Source organism: Alligator mississippiensis, chromosome 5, assembly GCF_030867095.1.
Source record: "Alligator mississippiensis isolate rAllMis1 chromosome 5, rAllMis1, whole genome shotgun sequence".
Taxonomy (NCBI): domain Eukaryota; kingdom Metazoa; phylum Chordata; order Crocodylia; family Alligatoridae; genus Alligator; species Alligator mississippiensis.
The window spans coordinates 184,587,698-184,605,260 of record NC_081828.1 but is presented as its reverse complement, the minus strand read 5'-3'; the positions used below and the strand labels follow the sequence as shown (position 1 = coordinate 184,605,260).

General features: G+C 40.1%; 1 protein-coding gene across 3 annotated transcripts in view; it reads left to right on the top strand.

Annotated features, from left to right (window-relative positions):
* NEBL (nebulette) overlaps positions 1 to 17,563 on the top strand; it is a 486,921-nt gene that overhangs the window by 453,299 nt on the left and 16,059 nt on the right. For all 3 annotated transcript variants that reach the window (XM_059729062.1, XM_014608963.3, XM_059729063.1), the window contains one exon: positions 15,231 to 15,346. In XM_059729062.1, coding sequence (XP_059585045.1) covers positions 15,231 to 15,346 — 116 coding nt within the window. The remainder of the gene's footprint in view (positions 1 to 15,230; positions 15,347 to 17,563) is intronic.

The following is a 17,563-nucleotide window of genomic DNA, read 5'->3' as shown; positions in this document are numbered from 1 at the left end:
GGCCTAAATTGTGTCCACATCCACCATTTGAGGCAAGAATTGCTGTGAATAAATTGAAAAGTGTCAAGGGCCACTTCCATTCTTGCTATGTCCAAGAGAGAATATTTTTTTCTACTCTGTCTAAATTTGTCAGTTGTAGTAAAAGGGACTTGATAGGGAAGGGAGAAGGTTGGCCCACACAAGAAAGCAAGTAGCCCCTGATGCTCACATTATGTGGCTATAGCCTACTGGTAACCTTGGGTATTTTGCATTTCAGCAACTGCAGTAGCCCAGAATACAGGCAGCACAAAGCTGCCTTAAAACTGGCACAACACAGAGTTCACTCTTATGTCACTCCTGCTTCTGTTAAACTAATTTTTGGGCATGGACACACACAACACTTAGAAGAGTTTAAATGCAGTTTAAGCCTGAAGCTGACATACAAGCCTGTGAAACCAGTTTAAATCTGGAATGGTTAAAAAATGTACCTGGACAATCAAGTGGTATTTTTAACCAGTTCACTGTGAACCATTTCAGTGTCATGTGCATCTGCACTGTTTGGGAGCAGTTGTGAAATGGTTCCCATTTTGGAATGGTCCCATTGTTCTGTGTGCCTGCACCTTTTGTTTTATTTATTAATCTCAAACAAAAGATAGTAAGGGGAAGCAAGGAGTTCAGGGAGTCATCAGAGATTTGAGTATATATTTCTTTTCTGAAACTTTAGTTATAAAAAGAAAACAACATATTACAAACACAGGAAATTCTAAGTTAAGAATAACATTTCAAATAACCTACATTTTTGAGGGTATAGCAATTCACAGCCAAGGAAGCTAAACTACAGCTGCTTCCACTTATCAGAGTTCCCTTCCTGCCACCTGGAACAAATTGTACATTAAAGTAATTATTAAAAAAAATTAGGCTCTTCCATGATGGGGCAGGAAGTAACTATGCAAACTCATGGGTTAGTAGATTATTAGCATCATGGCGAACTGACACAAGGTATATACTCTGTTAGTTGCCTTGGCACTGTTATCAGGGCACTGCCATTATTTCAGTCACTTCTATTTTCTACCATCCCTTGTGTCACTGATCCTGAAGCTGCTTCTTTTGCTGCTCTTGTGTTTCAAATTAGGAAATCCAGTCCTCAGTACTAGAAGAGGTTATACTATCATGAGTCATTGCTATTATCTTTCTTTCAGTTCCTTTTCATGCAGCCGTTTGGACATCCACATTTTGTTTTCATTAATGCTCAGAGCCTCATTCTTCAAAGTTCTTGCTTTTGTTGTAGTTATCAAAGTCTTTTATACTACTTTCCTTCCATCTTGTTTTGATCTCAGAATGTTTTAATTTCACTTCCTAATATTATTTTGCTTCATTTAGCTTTTATTTTAATTATTTCAGTGTATTGCATCTCTATGGGGCATTCCTTTGAGCTTGCTCCTATTTTCCTTATATTTAAATCAGCAGGATTTTATTTAAATGATACCCATGTTTGTTTTGATTCAGGAGTTTTTTTAGAGTGAACTTAGTTGTCATCTGGTATTACTCATTTAGCTTTTTATTGTTATTTAAAATTTTTTTGCTGAATTTTTCCTGGCAGTACTTTTCTCTTTCATTTGTCTTTCTATTTCCTTTCTACCTTGATTTCTAGTGTCCTTTTTAGGGTTTCATTGCAACACTACTGCTTATATACATAGTACATACATTTCTCTTGCCCCCGCCCCATTTTAAGAGTCAAAGCTCACAATTTTCTTTATTATTTTACATTTGTATTTAATTTGTGCATACAGAGAAAATGAGAGAGTAGGTATGAAGTCTTTGTTGCCACTGTGATATCATGGTCAAGCCTAACATCATTGCAGGGTTGGGGGAAATGTTAGGTAAGTTGCTTTCTTTTCTCCATCTCTTCCCCACCCACCCTCCATACACACACAAATTTGGCATTCTCTTATCTTAAAATCTTCCCTGGTGCCTCTGTCCAGAAAGTAGACTTCATAGGAACTGGCTCAATGAAGCTTTGATCAGGACATACAGGAGAATAAACAAAGATACTGAGATAGCTCTTAAAGCAGAATTTTCCAATATACCATATTGTCTATTAATTTTAATGGGAATGCTACACAATTGCATGGGTGCAGCATAAACAGTATTAAGGCTTAACCTTTCCAGTCCTAACTCCCAGGGTTCACCCAATCTTTGAAACATCTCACCTGCCTACCATGAAGAGAATGAGGAGATATGTAGGAGTATTTCAGTCTTCAAAGACCCTAGGTCTTCTTCTTCATCTAGAGTAATACTGTTCAGCATTCATTTCCTTGGTCTCTTGCCTACTCCTTTAAGCCTCTTGCATTATGTCTGGACCACAAGCTTATCCTGCACAGCAGAGGTACCCTCAAACATGCTATGTTGTTCTGCACAAGGGAGGTGTGATAGGAGAAAGATTCTGTTAAGCTTAGTAGCTCACTGTTATGCTGAGATAGGGTAGTAGAGATGGGAACACTTTATTCTAGTGGCAGGATTTACAGACCCACTCCCTCATCTCAGTCTGTTCCTTTCCACACTTCTTGGGCCAGATGGACTTTGTAGGTTAGGGCAGTAGTACCCTTGTTATTGATTCCACCAGTAGGGGCCCCTGGTTGGGGTGGAGTGGGTCTGGGCATGACAGTTTAAAGTAGTCTCTGCAGTCAAGGAAGGTTGCCAACCCAAGAACATTTTTTTTTTTATTCCAAGCTTTTTACTGGCAAGCAATTTGTTTTTAACTATGGTTCATGTTAAACCCCTAACTTTGAACACAGCCCTTCTAAAACAGATATCAGTAAAAACTTCCAAATTGTCAGTAAAACCATTTTCTTGGTTTGGCAACTGTGCTCAGACCTTCAATATGCCACAAAATGCTGAGGCACTTTGTAGCTCCAGAAAAATACAGGAAACCCTCATTATTCACAGGTTTGGCATTCGTGGTTTCAGATATTCGTGAATGCTGAACCTGTATTTTAAATACACTTAAAGGAGCTCCTCAGAAAGTCCGCACTTGCTGCGGCTGGGGTCCCACCACCACTGCTGCACTCCTGCCGCCACCAGTGCCTTCCCCACCTCCAGCCACCGGGGGCACTGCATTCATGAACGCAGATGGCGTTCATGAATGCAGTGCCTTATTCACGGACTTAGCCATTTGCAGGGGATACATTCCCGTATCCCCCACAAATGGTGAGGGTCTCCTGTAATAAAGTACTGCGAGGGTTGCACACATGCACAGCCCCTAGCTGGGAGCACTACAAATTCACCTCAAAGGTGTGCTTTCCTGCCAAGGAGCAACCTTTGCTGTGGAGGTATCAGCAACTAATTGGGTTGTGTCAAAGCTGCCCAGTGTGCTGCTGTCACAGCCGCAGTGGAGCAGAATGGCTCTGTGGCAGTTGCTGCTATAGGTCTACTGTCAGCTGCTCACCCTCTTTCCCCATTGGAGCGGGGGTGGGAGAGCAGAGCACTCTGGAATGCTAGGAGTCTGAAGTGTTATTTGCAACTGTCCACAAGTCAAATGTTGGGCTATAAAAGTTAGCATTACTAAAATATTCCTGTTTGAAATAGGAACTTTTTTCTGGTGGACCCACCATTTTTATGGCACTCCAGCCTGAATACATGGATACTTACTGTTTGTAGCTCTGTGAACTACAGAAGTCATATGTGTCCATAGTGCAATTGGAGTTGCAGCTAGCAAGGGATGTGAAAGCTAACAACAAAGGTTTCTAGAAGTATGTTAGCAAGAAGAGGAAGAGCAGGGAGAGTGTAGGTCTCTTACTGAATGGTAGAAGCAACCTAGTGAGAGATGGCAAGGAAAAGGCTGAAGTACTCAGTGCCTTTTTTTACCTCTGTCTTCACAGGCAAGGTCAGCTCCCAGACTACTGCACTGGGTAGCACAGTTTGAGGAGAAGGTGAGCAGCCCTCAATGGTGCAAGAACTGGTTAGGGACTATTTAGAAAAGCTGGACATGTACAAGTCCATGGGGCCAGATGCAATACATCTAAGGGTGCTGAGGGAGTTGACTGATGTGATTGCAGAGCCGCTGGCCATTATCCTTGAAAACTTTGGGTGATCGGGGGAGGTCCCAGATAATTGGAAAAAGGGAAATATAGTGCCCATATTTAAGAAACGGAAGAAGGAGGATCCAGGGAACTACAGACTGGTCAGTGTCACCTCAGTTGCTGGAAAAATCATGGAGCAGGTCCTCAAGGTATCCATTTCACAGTACTTGGAGGAGAAGAAGTGATCGGGAACAGTTAGCATGGATTCACCAAGGGCAAGTCATGCCTGACCAACCTGGCTGCCTTCTATGATGAGATAATTGGTTCTGAGGATGCAAGGAAAAATGTAGACGTGATATACCTTGACTTTAGCAAGGCTTTTGATATGGTCTCCCACAACGTTCTTGCAAGCAAGCTAGGGAAGTATGTGTTGGATAAATGGACTGTAAGGTTGATAGAAAGCTGACTGAATCTTTGGGCTCAACAGGTAGTGATCGGTGGGTTGATGTCTAATTGGCACCCTGTATCAAGTGGAGTGCCCCAGGGTCGGTCCTGGGGCCAGTTTTGTTCAGTATCTTCATTAACAATCTGGATGACAGCAAGCTGGGGGGTTGTAGTAGATATGCTAGAGGGTAGGGTTAGGCTGTTATAACTGTCTATGAAATTCTATATCTCACATATGACCTCATACAACTTTTAACTTGCATTTGTAACAACTGGCTATAGAATTGTGATGCAGAAAATACAGACTTGATTATCTATATCTAATTCTAATTTGTTTTCCATATGGATTTTCACTTTTTCACTTAAAATGTCAGGAAAACGTTTTCATTCAGTTTCAGTGTATATGAACATCACATGATAACCTCTGTTTATGGTTTTACAGGCTGGTGACTTTTAAAACATTCTAACTTCTTGAATTTCTTAAGATGTTGCTTGTTTTATAGAAGATACACTATTAGCCATACCCTACGCCTTGTATTTAAATAAAAAAGCTTGTTTTCTAACTTGCTGTCAGAGGGATTAGGGCATTTTCTAAGGTTATGTTGGAATGTTGAACATAGCTATCTGCACTCCAAAAATAGCAGACTAGAAAGTTAGCATTAAACTGAATTGTGGGGTTGGGAGGGTGTGCATTTTCCTGAAAAGATCATTAGGACTTTGCTATTCTGTTGGGACTGGGCCAAATTATATATTGACCTGGTCCCTGCAGACCAATAAAGGATCATCACAGCATCTTCTGACTCTTATGCCATCCAGCTCTCAGTGTCCAAACTTCACACAGAGACCTCCATGGAGTTCAAGATTGGGGTTATGGAAACAGCATCCTGTATGTAAAGTCACCTTTTTGCACAGAAATGGGGAAACCCTTGAACAGTCTGTGCCTGTCCACATATTTTATGATGCATGTGCACTTTTGGAATACAGAGCCTTTTCAAGAACCAAATTGTTCTCCTGTGCCTTCTCTTAAATTTTCATTCCATTTGCTAAGGGGCTTATTGTTGAATACTTTAGTTATTTGCATCAGCACAACACTGATTCCTATGATCTACATTATGTTATTGGCTAAAATTTTTTAAATAAATCAAAAGTTCTGAAACAGTTATAGCTATTTTGTAAAACCATATATCTTTTGGAATAAAATTCTAGACCATAGTTTTCAATAGAAAGTGATGGGACTTCAGGGAAAATGAGTTGCTCTCTTGCCTCTGCCCTTATACTGTATTTCTTTCCTAAGATAGTTTTATCAACTTAATTTTTCCCTCTACAGAAATCTAAGATGGTCCCTGAAAATGACAACAGAAGTTACAAAATAAATACATAAAGCATAATTATCTATATTAGAAACATGTGTAGCATAAATATTCAGGTTGGGGTATTTTGTTCCTCCTTTGAAGGCATTATTTTTGCCCCTACATGTTTCAAAGTAAGCATACATTTTTTTTCTCTAAGTTTAATATAATTCTCACCACTTTCAATTGGACTGTTGCTTGAGAAAGAATTGCAGGATCATGAACTTGGCACACTAATTTAGTTCAGCTTTATACAACTGAAAATGTTATTTGGGCTGCATTATTGTTTGCATGTTTTTGAGGGCAGTGTTATCAAAATACAGAATTACATCATTTTATCCGTTATGATATTTTGAAATTTGCTGGCTTTGAGAGTGGTTGAACTCCAGATGCCACTTCATTTTTTTGTACTGTGGATAATCAATATTAATAGTTTTAAATGCTCTAAAATTACCATGCCTGTTGGAAGGGAACATTTTGAAATGGAAACTTCACAAAATGAAGAAAGAAGCCAAACTCAACAGCGACATATTTTCTAAGCCTATGCAAGAAACGCAACATCATTTCCAGAGGACTGAATATCTACAGTCCTCTGACTACCGCACACAACTCCAAATATGCTTCACAACTATGCAGGAAAACTTCAGGAAAACTTAGAAAACATTTCCTTCACATAACCTACTCCAAACGAAATCAATTCAAGCAGGAAATCAATACATGCTACAACAACTTAAAAGAGATAAATCCTGATATCTTCCCAAACATTATACAACACACACACAAAGACTATCAAGGATTTTTTTTATAACATCCATCCAACATAAAAAGAAGCAATGGAACCGACTACTACGGGAACAACTTTCCCAGCCACTAAACAACCATCAGAGAAACAACACCATTACTGTACAACATTCCAACCCCATACCTAACGAAACTGAAGGAACCAATGAACCCTCAAATATTATCAATCTCTACATGCACGCACACTTGCCAAAGCTGAAAAATCTGTCCTCTCTAAAGGCCTCAATTTCTTTCCAGAAAAATATCTTAATAAGATACTAGTGTGAAGAACTAAAATATTTTTTCCTATGCCTTCATCTCAAGGAATATTTCCACAACCAAAACAAATCCACAAATCCACTTTCAGCAACACTTCATCCTGTGACAACATTGAGGAAAAGGTTAACACCAAAAAATGAAAAAAAATAATCAGATTGGATACCTCACAATGGACAAAATTCAAACCTTGATTGCTATATTGACTGCGTCAGGGAAAGAATGAACAATGAAATAATCAACAAAAAATACCACCATAACAACCTTCCCTTTCAGAGAGAAGGGCCATAGAATCTCTAAGATCACACACACCCCAAATAGTAATAGAGGAGGAGCTATAGTCGTCCTTAACCATTGAAGACTGCATAAAAGATGCCAACAGACAACTCTCTGACACCACCTACTATGAAAAACTACGGGAAGATCCAATTCCCCTTTTCACCTCAAAACAACCATCACATCATTTCCTTCTAAACTACAAGAAAAACTACAAAACTTGATTCCCACACTACCCAATCCAGGAACTTTTTACATGCTCCCTAAAATCCACAAACTTGGAAACCCAGGCAAGCCTATAATATACATACTCTCCATCAACAGCTCTGCGTCTATGATGTTTTTCCACCCTGCCACAATCCCCAGACAGGGCAGCCTCCCCTCTGGACCCACCAAAACTCCCATGAAACCACCAGTCCCCTGTGGACCCACCAGCCTTCCACCCACCCCTCCTGACTTGTTTCTGGCTGCCTGCACCTTTCTTCGTAAGCTGTGAATGCTTGCACTTGGCGATCTTGACTCAGGTTTAGCTGCCTGAACCTGAGCTGGGTTCTGCAAATGCTTGTTCACACCCTACATTATAAGTTATCACAAGCTGTCACAAGTTGCAAGTAAGAAGTTACAAAGGATTTTGTGGGAGGAATTTTGGGTTTTGGTTTTATATTTTTCTTTTAGCATTGCTTCTTTACACCTTTTAAGGTCTGAAAAATAAAAGTTTCACCTGAGCCAAACCCAATAAGATGATAATATTGTAAACCATTAATATAAAAGGGAAAGTGAAATACAAGTAATTGCTCCCACTAGCAAATATATAAAAAAAAAAATCAATGAAGTTAATGAAGAAAGAAAGTTCAGAATGCATCTAGTAAAATCTTAACAGAACAAGGAAAAGTGCCTATCCATGTTTCTGGGAGCAGTGGTCAGCCCCCAGATCCCTTGTCAATAAATCTGGCTTCAGCTAAATGAATTTCATGTTATACCTCTGTGTTTTATTGTTCCCTTAGGTTAACTGAAACCACTGTTTTTCTCCTGCTCCTTTAAGTGATGCTATATAATTTTACACTTAAGTCTTGAGCCAACAACTGCAGTGAACTTTTATTGTGTGTGCGCTGCAGGTGGTCATAGTGAAGCAAGGTCACATTTTATCTGTCTTACTTTTGTTCACATGGGACCAAATTCTTGCCTACCGTGAACATATCACAGATCTGTTTCTTTCAGTAGAATTGAATTCACTTATGGCAAGGCAGAATCTGGTCCATTATCTTCCAATAAAATAACTGCCTAATCATTGTAGAACCATGGTTGATTCCAACTTTCCTAAAGCTATAAAGAATATGCTGCAATATTACTGAACTGTTTTTCCAGTAAAATACAATTTGGGTTTATTCTTTTGGAATAAAGGTACCAAATGTACTATAGAACTTAAAAATGTGTAATTAACTAACTTCCTTAATGATCCCATAAATCATGAGTAGGCAAAATACGGCCTGTGGGCCACATTCGGCTTGCGAGGCTATTCTGTCTGGCCCATGGGGCCCCTAATATTTTTAGAAAATGTATATTTTTCTGCTTCTGGCTACCTGTGAAAGATGACAGGAGCCGGGGGCAGTAGGACCCAAAGGAAAGGGGAAGCTGGCAGGACTCACCAGCAAGGCCAGCCTGGCCCTGCCCCGCCCCGCCCCAAACCCCTTCCTGTGCCCACTGCCCCTCCCTCCCTCCCAACTGGAATTCTCTGCCTGCCGCAGTTTTCATTGCTTCCCTGCACTCCTGCTGGCCAGTGTGGCACCACGTGGCCCCTGGCCACATGGCTGGACCGGGGAGTACAGGCCCGTGCAGGTAACCCAGTGCCAGGAGCAGGAGGGGTATATGTGTGTGTAATGAGGGAGAGACTGTGTGTGTGTGTGTGTGTGTGTGTGTGTGTGTATTTGTTCATAGGATGAGTCTCATGTGCACACCCCACCATACACACGCACCCACACACCCCCTTGCACTGCCATACACACAGACCCCCAGACCCGCAACCCCTCATACACCCCAGCCATCCTCACGCAACCCCCCACAAACCTATACCTACCCACACACTAACAGCCCCCAACAAACCTATACTGGTGCCCGCCACCCCCCACAATATACAAGAGTAAGACTTCATTTTAAGCTATTGTGCAATCATCTCTATGTACACTACACAAACACATGTACACCAGGACAAAAATATTTTTGATATCAAATTAATGAATGTTGTAGGTGTTCAATTTTTAGAATATAATTTGGTATTTTTCTGGTTCTGAGATGGAAAAACCTCTTGATGAAAGGAGTATTTTTGGGGGCAAGGGGAGGGACTTCTGGTGGCAAAGGTCAGGGGTTAGGAGGCAGGACTTCCAGTCACAAGATGGTGACCAGGGGGTGGGGAGACCAATGCAGCCCTTGGCAGCTTGCCAGAAGTCAGTAAGCGGCCCTCCACCCAAAATAATTGCCTGCCTCTGCTATAAACAAAAGGATGAAAGGTAACTAAACTAGCTGTTAGATCTAAGGTGGAAAAATGTCTTTGTTTGCCTATAGTATCTTGTTACCATATTCCCACTTTTAATGTTGCCAAAGAAACTCATAAACTTCATAACGTTTTTTGGGAGCTGAAAATTTCCATTGCAGTAGATTTCAACACCATGCAGATTTCTTTATGCAGCTTTCTTGACTTCTCACCTTGATGGGAGTTGGACACGTTACACTTCAGATGTAACCGGTTAATCACATCTTGATTTGTAATCCAGCCACATGTTAAAGCAATTACTGGCATGATAAAACAAGGGATAAACCAAAAAGTTATTCCACAGAAAAATTGTAATAACTTTATGGCTGGTTCCTATCAGGCCATCAATTGAAATGTGACTAGGGGAGCCCTGTCAGCTGATCGAGGCTCCCAGCTTATCCTCTTGGATAAGATTGATTGAATTAAGGGTGATCATAGCTATGGAAGCAAGTGGCAAATGAAATGGACTATTTTTTGGTTATTTTTCTGAGTTTATCTTAATTAAATTTAATTTGAGCATGAATATTTTCAGTTAACCTATTCCAGTGAATCCTGCATAGGTGGATAAAAACAAGAGAGTTGAGCCTTGATGAGGCTTATAAACCATGTTTAAATGAGAGATGAATAGGCTCTCATCCTTTGAATTTTAACAACCTTGGCAATTGTGGTCATGACTCTCTACCTTCCCTTAAAAAGATGACTCGAGAAAGCTACAAAAAGTCATTTAAGTTGCACTTGGTTTTGAAAGAATCCCTTTCAGGCCCTCTACGTGTGCAGGTAAAGGCACAATTGGATCTAATGCATGATCCGCACAATCACGCCTCCTGCCATGCCACGTGCATGGTAGAAGGCATGATTGTGGGATTATGCATTAGACCCAATTATACCGTAGTGCCAGTGTAGGGGGGAGCCTGATCCTGGGTTCCACCTGCATCTGCAAGAAGTAGGTTCCCATGATCCCCTGGGCTGGGATTTTCACACTGGGCATGGAGGATCCCTGTGGGGGGCAAGGGTGGCTCCCCATCTCTGTACACACTCCTGGGGGTGGGGGCAGGGGGACACGTGCCCCCAAATCTGTTCCTGCTTTTTTGGTTCCCAAGTGATTTCTCAATTTAGAATGAATTAGTCCAAAGGAAGAAAATATTCTTTCTACACCTGCACAAGAAGCTACAGCTTTGAAAAGCTGGATTATCACTTCAATAGTCTCTGATGGATCCAGGTGCTTAAGTGACTTCTATCAATTCACTGGTGTGACTTTCTTTTAAACCTCATCAGAAAATGTATATTTCTTGAATGTTTAACCCTTAGTCCTGAAATTTATTATATTTGGAATTATGGAGGGATAACTACTGGTGCCCATGTCATAGCCAGCTTCTCTCCAGCAGTTCAGGATTGACCCTGGTGCCAAATATTGAGAATATTGACAAGATGATGAACTGGAGATATTGCTTGATCCATTAATTTTTTTAATGCCTGTAATTTAACTGTGTCATTGTGTGTTTCTCTTTTTGAGGTCTCAGTTCCTTCCAAATTTCAACAGCATCAGCAATAAAACAGCAATTTCACTGCACTTTTTTCAAGGCTACAGTAATAGGCTTCAGGATAGTCACCCTACATTCTACATTTCTCTTTAGCCCAATGTTGAGAACTTCGGCTATGACATTTCCATCTATTTTGTCATGATTTTGTTCACAAATTATCATATTAGGCCAGTTCTCAATATATTGATCAAAACAGTCAATTACTGAGTTCCATCACATGTCTTATGGGAGAGCTAGTTTGGTTCCTTCTGCTTTCTTCAGAGCAGCTGCTGCAAAGGGTTGTCATGGAAGTATTTTGCAATTTCAATATTAGCCTTTTTTTCTGGAGCCCTGAAATCTTTGGCTAAGTGGTGCATCGAATGAGTGCTGCATTCATATGTTATTAGCTTGGGGCTTTCTTTACTTCTTGATTTATTCTCATCATTGATACATTTGCAGTATTGTTTGTGACAAAGCTTCATACTAGACGTTTGAATTTTTTCCCAAGTTTGTTATAGCTTTTGCTGCTACTTCTTGCATGTAGTCTGCTGTGTGTGCATTTCCTGATGTATCAATTGTTTTTGCAAGGTAGACAGTCTCTTCTTCTGTTGTCACAGAAGTACATATTACAGGAGCATTGTGGACATTGCCTCTCCCATCAAGACCCAAGTTAACAATTTTCCCCTCTAGACTTTTTGCACACTGTTCAATTTGTTTCTCATACATTTTATCTAGCAATCTGCCTCCTATATCCGCTCTGTTGGGTGGACTATATCCTGGTTGTAATAACCGAACCATGTCAATAAAGTGTGTGTTCTCAACCATATGGAAAGGACAGTTTGTTGCATAAATTAAAACAAACCAAGCAATTTTTTCATCAATGAGGTAATTGATGTATTGCTGTAATCTGCAGGTTCTTATTACAGACTTGTGTATGGTTGTTCCTGGATGGAGATTTTTTTTTTCTTTTTGCTGCAGGTGAATACTGTGTGACATGCATTTGGCTGGAACACCGGTATCATTAGCAGATAACTCTGAAACTGTAGACAGTGATGATGATGTTGACGATGGATAGTCAGAATCCTGTACATTAAGGGTGGATCCTCTTGAACAAAAGAAGTCAATGCAGTCACTACAGTACTGCTTATTTAGTATTACTCATTGCACTCAGTACTGCTTTAGAAGTGAAACTATAAAAAACAAAAACAAACAAAAAAAGCCTATTTCAGCCATTATTTTATATCACAATGCATTAAAATATGATAGTTCCATACAGTAACAAATACATTTTTGCTCAAACATTTTAATGAAAATTCAAATAGTCCTAAAGTCCACTCAAAAGATATATACAGGGAAGACAGGGAGTCCTTAAGAAAGAAGTATGAAATAAGCAAGTTTACTAACCTGGAGATCCTGCATGTCCAGACATGTTCCATTCATCATCTTCAAAGTCTTCAAAGCAGCTTCCTCCTGAAAAGGAGCAATTCTCATGATATTGTTTCATTTGGGCAAGCAGGCCTTGGATGTCTTTGTTGCACTATTTGCATTTTGCACACATGCCTCTCTTACTCAGAGGTAGAGGAACTTCATTAAAATATTCCCAAATAGGATCTCTCTTGAGGCCTGACAAGTCTGCTGCCATGATAGGTTTTTCCTTCTACCATACCATTCCCTCACTAGATCTCAAATCAATGGAGAGGCTATACTCAGAAAGTTATCCTTCAAGGTTTCTGAAATATTCTGCTCAAAATGATTCTCTTTTGTTTCTGCTGCCTCTCCTTCCTTGCATTTATCTCCAGGCTCCTTCTCTTGCCTAGATCTACTCCAACCCCAACAATCCTCTATTCATTTAACTTCTGGGAACTTTGTACATTTAGAGAGAAGTAAGGGCTTAAGTCTTCGTACACAAACTTGCAGAGAAACAATAGGGCTGATGGGTAGGTAATAAGGTCTCTTTCATCACCATATATTGCTGTTAATGAGGATGTTGCCTCTGGAACACAAATCCACAGTATGAGAACTGAAACTAAACATCACAGAGATGATTGATGGGATCTTCTAGACCAGGGGTTGTCAACTAGGGGTATGTGTACCACCAGGGGTACTTGAGAAGGCCCTAGGGAGTATGCATGGGCAGGCGGGGACAGAGCACTGCCACGTAGCATCCTGTGCAAGCGCCACCCACCCAGGCACAGAGCAGTGGCAGCTGCTCACATATGGCAGCTGCCACTGCTCTGGATCTGGCCACCCACCCTCCCCTCCCAGATCGGTGACCGGGGGTACACTGCTCCACATCTGGCCACTGGGGGGGTACAATGATACAAAAAGGTTGAAACCCCCTGTTCTAGACTGAGCACTGAGTCCCATTGGGTAGAGTGGTTTTCTTTAATTTTTAGTAATTTATAGAGGAGCTTCTGGGAACCCCATAAGATTTTGCCCCTAATATAGTCCATGGCCTTTTGTGACCTATTTATAAAACTTCTAAAATGGTTACGTGAATATATTGTCTCAAATGCTATATAATTAAAAGTTATAATCCCTATTCCATGATTATATCTTTGAGCTTTAACACAAATTAAAACTATCTTTATATAGGTTTATTTTTTTAAAATAGCATGTTAAAATAAAAAATATGATTAAATAAACAAAATCTGATTTAAATAAAAATCCAATTTTTTATTTAAAAAAATAATAATTGATTTTTATCCACCCTGTCTTTCATCAGATTTTGATACAATAAACTATACTACATTGTTGACTTGCCTTCAAGATCTTACAGGATTGGCAAAGTCGCAACTAATGACAGTAACAACAAGAACAAAAAAGGGTGTGGGAGAGAAGGGAGATGGTGAGAAGAGGATAATGGAAGGCTGAGGACAAGGAAAGAGGCAGAAATAAAGATTTGCAATTAATTAATTTTGATTAATCTCTGGTGTGGATATTGATAGGATCAGCATAAACTAATTGATCAAATTACATTCATAACTGCTAAACATTTTCATCAATCCCTATGCAATAGGCCTTCTTTGGTAATTAAACCTTTTCATACGACTGCTGCTGCTGAACACATACCCCTATCCTAAAGACTGACATGGAGCCAGGCAGCTCTGCCTTGCAGTGGCAGTGTACTGCTTCCCATCCTGCTTCATCATTACTCCCAGTCTCTTTGCTATATCCCTGATGGCATATCATGGAACCCCAGGGTTCTACAGAACACAGTTTGAAAACTGCTGCTTTGGCTATAAATGAAGGTGCTTAATACTATTATTAAGAATGAATCATTTAAACAGTTTTACTAAAATATTTCAAATGTATTTTAGTGTTCAGTTTTATAATGATTATTTTTTAAATTAAAAAATCATAGGAACTCTGTGTCAGGATATTCTTCCCTACAGTCTCATCTTAGGATAGTTTCAAAGTCCCGAATGAACTAAATAAGAATCTCTTAATGTTGCTGCATCCAATGTGCTCGAGTTCCTTGAGCTCTTTTAAGCCTTTTTGCTTGCCATCTTCCTTTCAGTTACGTGATGCTAACCCAGTGGTTCTCAACCATTTTAGACTCAAGACACCCCTCCATGACTTCTATGAATTGAGAGCCACACTGTTTGAAAAACGAATATATTTATTACTGTATTTATTTCTTTGCAGTGGGGCCAGGCAGGAACAAGCCTAGCCTGCACTTATCTGCGTATCTCCTCATACCTGACTTATCTCTTCACACATGGTAGCACCTTTCAAAGGATTTTCCCAGCACCCCAGGGTGCTATAGCACTCTGGTTGAGAATCACTGTACTAACCAATGTTCTGCTGCAGTTTGATTTTCACTTAACTTACACAAAGCTTGTTTTCGATATGTATGTTGTTTAAAAAAATTCTATACTGATTTTAATCGCCTGTCTTTTGGAATATGAATCCCCATTTGCATTGCAGATTCCTATTCAGGAGACCAATCTACAGCTACCAGCAACTGCTAAGAGAAGTTGCATCAAAGGCTTGACATGGGAATAATGGAATAATTTTAACTGTTGTGGTAATGTTTCCTTATTTCTTTAATACACAGCCCCTGTGCTTCCTGGGGCATATCAGCAAAGTCAGTCACAAGGGTATGGATACATGCACCAGACCAGTATGTCATCGATGAGGTCATTGCATTCCCAGCCACATTCAGCAGGCCTGGTGAGTACTGCTATAAATGAATCATTACCTGAGCCAGTGTCAGAGTCCTGTAAAAGTAAATGCATTGATACTCTCGCAGTCCAGAGTTGGGAATCTTTAGAAATAATCATTCTACTGGATCCTTCCAGGTTGTTCTTGTTTTGGAATTCAATAAATACTTCACTTGGTGTTTTTAGAGACTTCTAAATGTGAGTAACATACAAAAAGGATTTGTTGTAGCAACAGATTTTATCTCAAACACTGAATGAGGGGAATTTAGGTGTGTGCTCCAAAAAGCAAATAAAATAGCTTTATCATTCATAGACTTAAAAAGGTAGAAAATATTGATCTAGCATTTTTTTCCAATCAGGTTTTCATTTCTTGTTTGTTTTTTTAACCCATTTGGCCAATAGACCTAAGGAACTTTAAGATAATCTGTAGTTCCTTCAAGTTTTCTTTTACATTCTTGGCATTTAAACCTTCCCTTTTCAGTAGGTATAGCTAGACACAGCATTTGATACTTAAGAAGTCTGACAAAAATAAAATTTGGGTTTTGTGTATTTTCTTTTTTGGACTTTCCTTATTCTTTTAACATTCTTCCACTGTTGTTTAATATTTCCTATAGTAATAGTGCTTAGGGGTGGAACAGAAACCACATGTTTTTTACCTTAGAAATACCAAGAGGGTCAGCCGTTGTGTCCTCATGCTTTGCCCATAGACTTTTATAGGATAGTTCTGAGGCTGTATAATTGTTAGCTCTGACTTTCTAATTAGACATAGAGCTGTGGAATTATTAATGAAACTGGTGATAAAATGAAATCTTAGTTTCAAAAAAAGTTATGAGTTTTCAGAAGTTTTTGCTAAAACCCCAAAAGGTTTTTGTAGAACTGAAATCCCATAATGTTTTATTTTGGAAACACTAATGCCCCTGACAGCTGTTACATTTTAAGACACAATTAACAGATTAATCATACCTTAAATAGTAAGCTGGCCACACGTTAAAGTCCATCTAAAGCATGGTAGAGTTAACAAGTTACAAAGTTATTTCTGTTTTGTGTTGTTATAAAAATGTTGTGGCTTGCTTGTATCATGCCTAAAATTGAATGTGTAGCCAGTTGGAGCTAGCTCATGACAGATTCCAACACTCATTCCCAAGACACAACTGTCCTGGCAGCCTAATCCCAGGGACTCCATGCACAATGACCTTTAAAACCTTGTGGGCCACCCAGCTGGATGGCGCAGAGTTTTAACACAGCCCAGCTCACAGGGAGCCAGGGCTTGGGCTGTGGCAGCCCAATTGCAGGGTTCCCTGTGAGTTGGGGCTCAGTTAAAACCCCAGCTGGGCCTGGGGATGTGACTGCAGCCAGCTTCAGGTTCTTGTTCATTCCCCAGCCCCAACTGATAATCAACTGATTGTCAGCACTTGGGTTAAAACTTACTGATGATGATTTTGGGCTCCCCCTGCACTGACAAGTAATGTGCAATAGAGATCTAGCCCCCAGTCCCAAAATTGCATGCCCTGCCATGCAGGTATGGCATGGCAGGAGGTGTGACTGTTGGGATTGTGGCTTAGATCCCCATTGTGCTTTAAACTGAATGTCCATTAGGGGCCTAAAGCATTCCTGGTATAGAAATGTCTTGCTATTTTTAAAATGAAATAACTAACTAGGGGAACAAGAATCCTGCCTGAAATCTGCCTTCATAAGGCAAGAACACCCCAATAGAAAAATAGACTATCTTTGAAAGAGCCATCCAAATACTTCACAATAACCTGCTACAATACAAAAAAGAAACCCTGCTGTAACCATGCACACTTAGTGGTCACGTACCACCCCACACTGGAACCAATTAGAAGAGTCATCAAACAATTACAGCATAATACAGCAATTACAGTCCCTCAAGATGAAGATGCAGTCTTTCAGATGGTGCAGTCTTACAGTAAATAGGGAAGTTATTGGTGTGGCTGTAGATGGCTGAGGAGGCCTATCTGAATTCCACATCGTCGACTGTATACATGGCGAATAGTTCCAGGAGGAAGGAGTGGATCCTGGTGATGTCAGACTACAGCTCTCTCCCTTTGTCTCTCTTGTCTATCTGCTTCCATAGTTAGTTGAGTTTGCTTAAAATGTTCTTGTTGTACATTATGGTGTCCTTGGGGATGACTCAAGTCTCCCAGGTATTGCTGTTAATATCACATTTCTTCAGACTGGCCTTCAAGGCCTCTTTGAATCTCTTCTT